At 38.5% G+C, this 12230-nt stretch overlaps 1 protein-coding gene across 2 annotated transcripts in view; it reads left to right on the top strand.

Moving 5' to 3' along the window:
- The window catches only part of Kiaa0408 (KIAA0408 ortholog), a 31293-nt gene that overhangs the window by 7775 nt on the left and 11288 nt on the right, over positions 1-12230 (top strand). Inside the window, exons 1-2 of one of the 2 annotated variants that reach the window (XM_048425144.3) lie at positions 5318-5526; positions 11010-11248. In XM_048425144.3, coding sequence (XP_048281101.3) covers positions 11075-11248 — 174 coding nt within the window. In that variant the 5' untranslated portion in view covers positions 5318-5526; positions 11010-11074. Of the gene's footprint in view, positions 1-5317; positions 5527-11009; positions 11249-12230 lie in introns of those variants that run through there. The other variant, XM_048425143.3, reaches the window with a different exon arrangement.

Below are 12230 nucleotides of genomic sequence, written 5' to 3'. Positions count from 1 at the left end.
ATCTAGCAAAGAGAAGCGACTCAGGGTGGCCCTCTTGTGGTGAATACTGAACAGATAACTTTAGCAGAGTCCATTATTTTGATTCTACAGTCACAATAAGTCACAAATCTATAAATAATATGATGGAGATGCTACAAACAAAATTTTAAACTTAAAGGAAGGCCTTTTTCTAATTTTGAGTAACACATATTTCTCAAATGTTGCTTTTTTTACTCAGAATTCAGACCAATACTTAAAATCTGATTGTCATAGGTGTTTCTTTGAACTATTTATTATATCTGGAGGTGCCTATATATAATCTCCATGGCAGATCTGCTTGACTAAAATATCTATCGACATGTCACCAGACCTCAGAATAGAAGAAACAGCCAGGATCCCATGACTCTAGGGGAACACATCCAACACTGGAAAAAGGGGCACTAGACGAAATGTAATATTCTAAGTGTGTAACTTTGAAGGGAAGAATACTCTTGGTGTAGATACCCCAACTTTTACTCAGAATCAGAGCCCCATATGCATCAGGGTCATTTTTATTCTGTTAATACACACTTAAAACTCTGGTCTTCTGTGATGCAGAGAACTTAAGACTACAGTTGACAGGTGCGGGAAGCAGGAAGCAAAAGCCTGGGCATCCACTCTGGATGATCAAATTGAAAAAAAAAAACTCAAAATAGGGGAATATTCCAGCTTTCATGTGAAGTTCGATATAAATTTCTGAGCAGCGTGACCTCTGGCTGGCTGTAACACTGAACTGAACCCCTGGCTGGAACGCTGTCCTTAACTACGTAGGAGAGAAGGCTCCCACATCTGTCTGTTGGTTCATTTCCCGAATGTGAAGAGTCACACTGCAGACCCCATTTCTGGGACTCTTCTCGGGGTGGCAGTTTCTGAAGTTCACGAACTTGTCTTACTCTTCAAGTCCCCACAGTCTGAGCTGGGACATTGTGGCTTCTCAGCAGTGTTTTTCTTTTTAAAGTGAAATTTTAACTGAAATATATCCCAGTTCTCTCTTCCTTACAATCTAGAAATATAATTTAAGGCTGAAGAGCTCTGCTGAACAACTGAGGTCATGTACCTTAAGAAACTGTACAAGGCAGACATTTTTTGAAGGAATAACTACCTAACACACATTACTTATAGTGTGGCCTCTAATGTTAGCATGAAAGGATCTGTGCTTCAGTCATTTTTATGTCATTTCTAAAAAGCAGAAACACAGTGCCCTTTTACTATTAAGTATGACTGGATGATAAAGAAGGGGAAAAAAGGCTGTACAACCATAAACTCAGTCGCTCCCCAGTCCTATAACAGACAGAATTGTCCTGGCTCAAAAAGAGTAAATAAATAATTATTTTTGGGAAGCTTAAAGATCATCCAGCAGGTAGAAAAACTATAGGTTGCTTCATGTCACGTTTAAAGCCATACTGCTGTGTTTATGCATGGATTTTTTTAAGTTACAGTGCTAGAATTCTTATGTCTTTGAATTTTGGTACAGAATTTTTCTTAGTAACTGAGGACCCAAGCCTCTTTAACATTTTATTTACTACTCATTTCATGTGCCCCCCTCCAGTGTGTGTGTGTGTGTGTGTGTGTGTGTGTGTGTGTGTGTGTGTGCTTGCTCATGAGGGCACATGTATGCTACTGCATATGAGTAGAGGTCAGAGTACAACACTGAGAAGTCCGTTCTCACATTCCACATTGTTGGCATGGGGTATCTAGTTTTGGCTGCTACGCCGTGTATTATAGCTTCAGGAAAATTCTCCTAACTCTTCCTCCCATCTCTCCATGGGAGTGCTAGGGTTACAGATTCATACCAGATTTTTACATTGATTTCAGGGATTTAACTAGGCCCACTAGGCTTATATGGCTAACACTTTTACCCATGAAGCCATCTCCCTAGGCTCCAAGCCTTGATTACCAAAAATAAACATTTAGCTATATGACTGTCATGTTGTACTCGATTGAAAGGCTATTACCTCCCTTGATTCAACATAGGAAAAAACAGAATTTGACAAAGCCAGAAGCCAACATTTGTTTCTCTGGTCACAACCAATGGCCTTGTCCCTGATCTTGGTTCTTGTCTCTTGAATGGATTAGAATTTTAAATTTCAAGGCAACACACTGGGAATGAGAGATCCTGGATTCTATTCCTGGCTTCATTAGTGTTGTGACCTTGAGCAGATGACTTCACATCAGAGCCTCCTCCTTCACTGTAAAATGAGAAGGTTAACTAGATGACTTCAGAGGATCATTTTGGCTCTAAATTCTGTAACTCTGGAAGCACCTGTTGGTGCCATTTATGTGTTCAGCATCCCCCTTCAACTTTTTCAAAATCTTCTAGTTTGTGGATAATGTACAAATGCTTTTAAATCCTCTTTATAATTTGCTGGATTTTCTTAATAGCGGTTGGTGTTTCTCCATTTACTTTTATTACAATATTTGTGTATCTTCTGTTACACTTAGAAATTAGATTAGCAATTGTGAGCGTATAATTATTTCTAAAATGAGAGCAATAACTTGGGTGTGGTTCTTATTTTAAGATGAAGTCAAGTACTCAAATGGCTTACAAATCAATCATCTTAACTACACAATAAATTGCAGGTTTTCCATAAAAATATTCCATTATTCTAACACCTACTTAAAAATGTCAATCGACTTAATAAATAAAAATATCACCATTACTGTGGGACTGAGGACACCATCATTAGTCTTTTAAATTCATGGATTTTGTGTACAGAACAATAGCAATTCATCTCAAAATGGAAATGTTTGGAAACTCCTGAAAGAAGTTGTTTTGAACAGTTGTTGCCTTTGTATTCTATCAGTTAATTTTCATACCCATGCCAGAAAGAGGCAGAGAAAGAGAGAAACAAAGAGACACACACACAAAGAGATCAAGGAGATATATATACACACACACACGCACACACACACACACATATATACACACAAAATTATTTAACAGAAGGCTGCTAGATAGTCACATGATTTTTCAACTTGAAGTGAATGCTTGTTCAAAGTCTACATACAATACCATTACTGACAAGAAGCTAATAAAAAGTACTACAAGTTTACCTGTTTAAAAAAAAACCTACCTGTAGTCCTTTTCATTAGCACATAAAGAGGGGCACTAAAATAGCACTGGGAGAGACTGAAGTCCAAAGCACAACAACTTCTGTAAGCCAGCCAGATGCTATCTAATAGAAATTTGGGGAGAGTCCTTTTTCTTTCTTCTCTTTGGCTTTTGTTTGTGGGTTTATGTTTGTTGGTTGTTTTTTTGGAGAACAGGGTTACTTGGAGCTGAGGCTGGTCTGAATGCCCTCACTCTCTGAGATTAGCCTTGAATTCCTGATGTTCTTGCATTCATCTCTGATATTCTGGGAATCCTGGCTTATGCTGACCTGCCCAGATGTGAAGTCTTAAATTGATCTACAAAGAGTGCACAGAAACTGAGTGCTTTGAAATGAGAGTTCCCAGAAGCAATATTTGATAGTTTCAGGTGATGTTTCAGGGCAAACTCCCTCCTTCACCCTCCTATTTGCCTTAACACCAAGGCAAATGGGAGCAACTGTCTGTCCCTCTGTCCCTCCATGTATCCCCTTGCCTTACAACCTTATGATATATATATATTTGTTTAAGGCAGAGACAGAGGCTGTAGACTCACACAGTTAAACGATGTCAGAAAAACTGAAACCTAGATCCCTGTGGCAAAATTCCAGACTCCCAAATAGGGAAAGTAGTTCCAAGTCTTACTCCCCCTCACAGGCGTTTCTTGAGCTTTGTCAAGATGCTTTAGCTCGCTAAGCCATGGGTATAAGTAAGATCAGGTTAATAATAACTGCAGAGACAGTTGCTAAGGGAAGTAAACTAACACAAAGATCCCCTTGGAGTCCTTAGCACAGAGCCTTGCAGAAAGCTGCTCGCAATGAGAAATTGCTGTTGCTACTGTAACTATTATGATTGTTGTTGCTGCTAGAATTATGGAGCCTGACTCTCTAACCGCGGGCAAGCATTTCCTTCAGTTATTCTGCATGCATTAAAGTCCTACTATGGAGAAAAGACGTCTAAGTCTGAGCTGAGCGTGGTGACTTTTGACCATAATTCTGGGACTTGAAAGGCTATGGCAGGGGGACTATACTAAGTTGAGACCAATCAGGGCTATGATAGTGAGTTTCAGGCTATCCTGTGCTACAAAATAAAACTTATATTGTATAAATAAATTAGTGATAAACTAAATAAGTTTATTTATGCTATGAGCAGATTAGCATTCTTAAACAGTTTAGCTACCTACGAGATGGTACCTGGAAATAGGCCAATAAAAAATACAAAATTATATCAAGCTTCAGATAGTGTGGTATACAAATGGAAATTTCAACGTGAAGATGCAATCTTGTTACTTGAAATTTAGTGTAGGTTATTTGCTGAATTTAGTTCAAAACTATCCTAGAGATGTTACTGTCTAAACTCTGTGTGTGTGTGTGTGTGTGTGTGTGTGTGTGTGTGTGTGTATAGCCAAATATACATATACACACGCTGAGTCATGCACACACCAAAACCAACCAACCAACCAATCAGCAGAGATAGCTGAGGAGACAAAGTTGTCTTCCATCTACAAGACAGACCTATTCGATCTGGTTTACAGAGCTTACCCTCAGCCTCCTCTTATGGTTTCTCCCTATTTGGGCGGATGGGATCAAGTACACAGTCATCCCACTGTTGATATTTCGCTTGCCCTCCCCTAAAAAGTATCACCTTTTCCCATCGATTCTATCACCCCTGCTTAAAAATATCACTATAGGACAGATGCAGGCATTCTGCTTTCGTAGAACCACAGAGATACAAGGCTGCTCTTCACATACAGCCCATTTCTATTTTATATAAAGGCAGACATTCAGTATATTTTCACATATTTTTTTGACTAATGTGTGTGTGTGTGTTTTCGGATTCTTTCTCTCACTCTATTTGATATATTTGTCTACTTCATGTCAGGCCAGACTTAAAAAGGCACTGAGGATTACTTCCTGTTACTAGCTAAGGGTAGAGAGGGGCTGGAGAAAGGATAGTTTTTGCGCTTAAGAAATGAGTTTACTTTCCAAATAAAAGAAATCTAAATATGGTCATTATCATCATGTGCCATTAACAAGCAGCTCTCACTTGGCAAGTTTGAAAATGCTGGGCTCCATTATAAAAGTTAAAAATGTCTTGGGCCTGGAGTTGTTTACCCAGAGTGCGAACACTGCTCTAAAGTTACAGAGCTCTGGTTGGAAGCAGCGACCTGAAGGCCGCCTCTAAGTCCCTGACGTCACAGTAGCCCCAGCTGCTATTGTGACACAGGGCTGAGTGGCCCTTTGATGGTGCAGTTTGCGAAGGGGCTTGTCAGAACCGCTGTGGGAATGCACGGACTCCGTTTTGAAAAGGAGTCATTGAGACTGTTCCACAAGACAACTAGCTCTTGGCCCCGCTTCCTCTGTTGCTAGACTGATCATACAGAGACTGACCGGCTGCAGGATTGCCCCCTAATACAAGAAGGTATGTTTCTTTCTGGCGAATTCGAAAGCTAGACACTGATCATGGCAGGATACAGAGGGGTTGCAGCTGCTGCCTTTTAGGCTGTGGTTGAGGTTTAAGTATCGTCGATGTCAACATCTCCCGCGCTGATGGATGTCTGTGTCTGGGATTTAGGACAGTGGGCGGGATGCATAGCCGACTCCACTGACTGGGGAAAGAGTTGTTCTGCTGCTGAGGGTGGATTTTGCAAGCCTGGACTGACAGTGCCCTCCTCACCCTGAGACCTTGTTTCTCATTATTCCTGAGAGGCTCACAAAAATTTGGCTCCGCTCATTTGTTAGAATGCAATTTGTGGCAGGATGGAATTATTTTTGTTGTCTGCAAAATAAAATTCACAGCCCCTGAGTTTGCTGTTATTTGAAATTCGCAATTTAAAAAAAGTGTTGTTTAATCTAAGATGACTATTATACTCCTGGGTAAGTGTTTCTGCAGAGTGAGCTCGGAGACACTGGAGTCTTTAAGAAATGGCAGTAGTACACCCTCTGCTCAAGGTTATTACTCTTAGATCTTTGCTTCCCCAAGACAAAGGCTGTTTTTAATCAAGGCCTGTATTTTGCCAGTTGAGGAAACTAAACTTGATGTGCCTATAGCTTCGACTTAAAGTATGAATAAAAAAATGGAGAGCCAAGAATAAACGATGATAATCAAATGAGGAAACAAAGTTGATTGATTTGGTACTGAATGTGCTGCGTGTATCTCTTTGGCCTTGCTCGAAAATAAGGAGCAGGCAGAAGTGGCAATGAACAACAGTGAAATTTCTTTTTCGTTTTATCTTCCTTAGAAAGTCAAGTTGGGAGTCTCTGGATAGGTGCATTTTCTGATGAACAGCACAAGAGAAATGGGATTCCTTAATTGCCTGAAATGGTATCAGTGGTTGATAAGAACCTGGAAAAGGAGCCGCAGAGTTTTGGGGACAAGTGGGGATGTACTTTGAGGTCCAGGCACGGTCTTTTCTAGTCCTTCCAAATTCATCAGGAGCAAAGCATTGCCAGGCCAAATGATTTCCTCTAGAAATTGTGAAGTTGGCGAGATATGCTGTCTCTGCCCTTCTTTCTGGAGTATGCATCCTCCTGTGTGTGTGAAGTACTTGAATCCTATGAAAAGCAATCTATTAGAAAAGGAAGTAAGAGGTCACAGAACAAATACTCAGAGCAAGCAGAAGTAGCAGTAGAGTAACCTCTCCACATAGAGTTTACTTGACTAAAATCCAGTTTTCAGTGGACAAGGTGGAGTTTGAAATGGTCATAACTGGGACACAGAAAGAACTGAGTATGCCTAAGGTAAAGAAGTGTGGCCATCACCAAACTGAGGCAGATCTGGGGGAGTGGGTGGAATGGCAGCAATACATCCTCTGCTCAAGGCTGTTACTCTCATGTCTTTGCTTCTCCAAGCCAAAAGTTGTTTTTAGTCAGAGTTTGTATGTTATCATTTATCCCCTGTGAGACACTTTGGCTACTCCTAAACTTTGCTCCCTAGCAGGGCTGAACCATCCCCTGAACCATTTTGCTTCCCATCAGCACACTTGCGCAACCACTCTCAATCGTTCACAGTCTTGGCTTCTGGCGTCGAGGAGAAGTAGGTTAAAAGGGATTACACAATGCCAGTCTGGTGCTGCTGGGGGAGGGACTTGTGTATGACTAACAAATGCAGCTACCTCTGTCCTTCCACATTTTCTCTGTAAACTTCTATTCTGAATGAACTTGGGGAAAGCTGAAATAAAACAGAGAGCAAGGAAATATGAGAAAGAGGATGCAGAACGCAAAAAAATCCTTTCTTGTCTCCCCCATAGATGCCAGATTCTGAGGGAGGGAAAGAGTGACAGCTAAGAACAAAGAGAACATTTATAGTTGCTTCAGTGGAGAGAACTACATCTGAGCTTTTGAATGTGCTGATCCACTTGACCCTGAACTTTCTCATCACAGAACATGCTGTCCCTACAAAATGGACCCTTTAGCTTAGCATCTTAAAAACTTAATTGAGAATGATAGCAAAAAAAAAGAGTTTTATATATTTATTCAGCATTTTGCTAGCAACGAATGGTTTTGCACTACATACTTGGCTTGGCAAACGGCCTTAAGAAAGTTGAAAAATACTGAAGCAAGACACAGTCAAAGGGAATAGAAAAGTTTCCACAGTTAGACTTGCTTCCAAGGAAGTAGAATTCAAAATAATCAGTTTTACTTTAGGACGACATGGAAATGGGTGAAGAAAAGGATGAAGGGAAAGAGGGAATGAAACACAAGAGGGAAGCAATAATCACTTATCAAGAATTTATTGTGATAGTAGTAGTGTTCAGCTCTTACTACACATTCTCTCACTTGGTCGCTTACTTCTCACAGTTTCTATGCCTACCCTCCAGTACTTTGTTTTTAGAGAACAATGCAATATCTCTTGCTGTGTTACAATGGGTGCTTATATGCATATGAATACAAGATTGTGATGCTAGCAAAGCTAAGGAAAAAATTGGCAAATGTTGCTGTAAATAGACGTTTTGGTCAAGCCTTCTTTTTTATATGAAACCATTCGTTTTTAACAGTAGCGATCACCTTTCATGAACTAGATGAAGTTCATAGATTTTCCTTTGACTCTGGAAAGGGGAGGTTATGTAGATAGATCAACCCTGTAACACTAGCTCAGTTCGAAGCTATGCAGGGGGAGCTCAAGATCCAGGCCTTCACAACTGTCTTCTGCGCTGACATACTCCTATTATTAGGAATAAAACTGATCTAGAGTATTGCTGGATGATCTTGTAGATAAAAATAGAAAGGCTTTAAACTCTGACATGCCTATGGTTCAGTAGGAATTAAAATGAAGGAAAAGTTGCACCCATTGGTACATGACTGTGAGAACTATTTCTGAGTGTTTGCAATTATAAACACAGTTGGGACAAGCCATGGGATATCATAAAACCTTTTTTTCTATCTTGTCATTATCCCACCCCCTTTGCATAATGTCCTTAATTAGATTTATAGTTTCCTCTTGTTGTCTCAGACCTCTCTTAATTTTCCTAAGATGTCCTGGAGGCAATTCTTTATATCCACTGAGATACTTCCAGGTCACAGTTTGTTACAGATAGCTGTGAAGCAGTCTCTCATTCTTCTTTTTTTAATTTTTTTATTAAATTTATTTATTTATTTATTTAAAATTTCCACCTCCTCCCATCCTCCCATTTCCCTCCCACTCCCCCCATTCTTAAAACAAGCCTGGTCTGTGTTTCCTGGGAATGGGCTTTAGATGGACCTGAAATATAACCAGATAATTAACAATAGTAAAGGTTATATCAGTCGAAACAAAAACCCAAATTCTGCAAATTCTTTACTGTCTTTATTTTGTTAGATCTTCATGGTTTATAGGTGTGAAGAGTAGCAGAAGCAAAACCAGGGATAATGGAGAAGAAAATGAGGTTAGAACTAGAGTGACTAACACAGGGTTCATGACAGCATGTTTGGAACTAAGTTGGGAGCTGTTTATTTTTCTTGACTGACTTGATACAGTGAGTGCCAAGGAAACCGGCAAAAACTATCCAAGTGTCATTGGTAAATGCTTTCTGAGAGAATATAGATCTCAACATCAGTAGGGTTTTTTTGTTATTTGTTATGGTTTGGTTTTTGCTTTTTTTTTTTTTAAGAAGCAGAGCCTGCACAAAGAGTTATGCTTTTAATTCCTTCAAGATTGTAACAATTCATTCCTATCTTGACTGGAGAGGCCTGACAAAAACAAAGTTATCTTTCATGGTCATCTAATATACGGGGTGTAAAATATGCAGTTCTCTTTGGTGAATGCAAAATTGTTTTTCCTACATAATTATACAGACTTTATTCTGCCAGAAACACCTCAACTTTGACTATTGGTAGATTTGTGCATGAGTAACAGAAAGGTTAAAGCAATATGGCCATGAGTTAGTAAGCTGATGATCATGGTTTTGGTTTTTGTTTGGTTTTCGTTTTCTCTTTCTGATGTGTGTGTGTGTGTCTGTGTGTGTGTGTGTTTCTGTGTGTGCACGTGCGCACACGCACACGCACGTGCTTGTACACATGTGTGTTCTGAAGATCAGCTCAAGACCTTGACAAGCTAAACATGTGAGTCTGCTGAGTTACACATAACTGATGTGGGATTCTCCTCTGTATGCTGTAAATACTATTGTTTAATTAAAAAAAAACTGTCTTGGGCCTGTGCAGAACAGAATAGAGGTAAGCAGGAAAAACTAAACTGGATGCTGAGAGAAAGGAGGTGGAGTCAGAGAGAAGCCATGGAGCTACTGCTGAAGGCAGACATGCTGACACCTTGCTGATAGGCCACAATCCTCATGGTAAAATATAAAATAATGGAGATGGATTAATTCTAGATGTAAGAGCTAGTTAGCAATATGCTTAAGTAATTGGTCAAGCAGTGATTTAATTAATATAGTTTCTGTGTGGTTATTTCAGGAGTTTGGGCATCTAGGAAACGAACAAGTGGCTTCACTACAACACATAACTCTATGTTTCTTACTGGCATAATTATTTTAAATAACATCATTTATTATTAATGAGATTTTCTATTCACTACAAACATACATGATTTTATTTTTATTAATAAAAATGTTCTTTAGATAAAATAAGAATTTTAAAGTCCAAAGTTTTTTTTTTAATTTCTCAAATTGCTATACATGTAAAATACTATCTAAAATTCATAATAATGTTATGAATATCCTCACTTTAATATAAATAAAATATCAACTTTTATAACAGAATTATATATCTGCTATTTTAAGGTTCATTTTTAACTATGTGTATATGTGGGGATGGAGTATGTGCATGTATCATTGTAAGTGTCCACAGAATTCAGAAAAAGCTGTTGAATTCCCTAAAGCTGAAATTACAGAGGATTATAAGTCATTTAATAAGGGGGCTGAAAACCAAACATGGGTCCTCTGTAAGGGCAATATGCAATCTAAAGCTCTGAGCTGTCTTTCTAGTCCCTATTTCTGGTATTTTAAATTGTCTCATCAAACCCTAAATGTTCATTTCCTGAATGTTAGAAATCAGGTCATTTTGGTCACTACTTAGTGTAACATAAGAAAGTTTTTTTTTCAGTTTCCTATAGTTATAATTCTAGACATGTAGATATATATAGTCCCAATGAAAGAAAAGAGACCATGAGTAAGTTTTAAAATGTGTCTCACAGAATAGTAATGATACTTGAGATCTTATTTGAGGAAGTAAAATAATGACCGTTTTCATTTTTAAGATTGGTGTGGTTTCTTACTAAGACATGAGACTCCCACAGTGACTACCTGGCTTTGGGTCTTGGTACAGTCTTCCCACTTGACATGGGAGAGATCTTGCTTCTTTTGTGTTTAGTTTCCTGTAGTTTAATTATTATATTTGACTCTTGGCAAAATGGTATTTCCAGAAAGCACATGAATTTGAGACTCTATCTGCTTGTATCTTTATTTTATAAAGGCAAGTGAGACCACTTCAATTAAAACACTTCCACACTTCCAAGAAACAGTTAAGAGAAGGCAGAGATGAGCAGAAACCCCTTGGCTGACACTCACACAGTTGCCATGGACCTGCAAAAGCAGTGGGAGAACACAGAGATCAACTGGCATAAGGAAAAGATGGAGTTACTGGACCAGTTTGATAATGAAAGAAAAGAATGGGAAAGTCAGTGGAAGGTCATGCAGAAGAAGATCGAAGAGGTATGGCTTGATTTAGTTTAAACATACTGTAAACTCCAATCTAGAAAAAAAAACTCGCTGAAGTTCATTTTATATTGAGAACTACTTTAATTTCTCTTCCTCCTCCAAAGAAATAAATATCTCAACACATACATTAGATCAAAGTCAGTACAACCTCACCTAGTGGTGTCTCTGAGACTGCTTTTATTTTGTACCCTTGCATTAAAATGAAAACTTAGAAGTGGTTTTCAAATTTGTTTATACTGTCAACCTTTTAATACAGCTCCTCTTGTTGTGGTGACCCCCATAACCAAAAAATTAATCAGTTTTTGTTGCTTCTATGTATCATAATGTAAATATCACATATATATATATATATATACTATGTATGTGTGTGCATATATATACACACATGTATATATATATGTGTGTGTGTGTGTGTAGTCTACAGTATACAAAGCTAAGATAAAAAGGTTGAGAAAAACACAAGTAAATATTTTATCAGGCTACAGAGAATCAACCCTTGTTTTTAAAAGTAAAATAAACAAACAAGCAAAAAAAACAGTACTTGGAAATCGTATGATTATGTAAACATAACAAAGGTTTTTGTTTAACAAATATATTGCTCAAAAAATACAGAATGTTTGCTTAAAGTTACTTGGATCTAGTATTAAAATTTTCAGGTTATTGAGCTGTGTGCTAGAAAAGTGCAGACTCCTGAATGTACGTCTCTAACATCAGTGATGTTAAAAAATAATATCACCGAGTGAAAGCATTCAGCATCTGGCATCTGGTATCTGGCCTCCAGCACCTGGCTGAAGATGCTTGTAGATCTCTGCTGAGCCCCTGTCTACATTCATTGCCATTGCTATTGAAGAATCGGGCTATATGCACTCAGACCATTTGAAACATAATTCACATATGAACTAAGATTACGGCTACATTGAGTTCATAGAAATCTTGAAATTTTTGTGTTTACAATTGTTTCTGTTTGTGTCCTTTG

This window comes from Myodes glareolus, chromosome 1 (assembly GCF_982192425.1).
Source record: "Myodes glareolus chromosome 1, mMyoGla1.1, whole genome shotgun sequence".
Classification (NCBI taxonomy): domain Eukaryota; kingdom Metazoa; phylum Chordata; class Mammalia; order Rodentia; family Cricetidae; genus Myodes; species Myodes glareolus.
The sequence above is the reverse complement of the archived record's forward strand: the minus strand, read 5'-3'. Positions and strand labels throughout refer to the sequence as shown.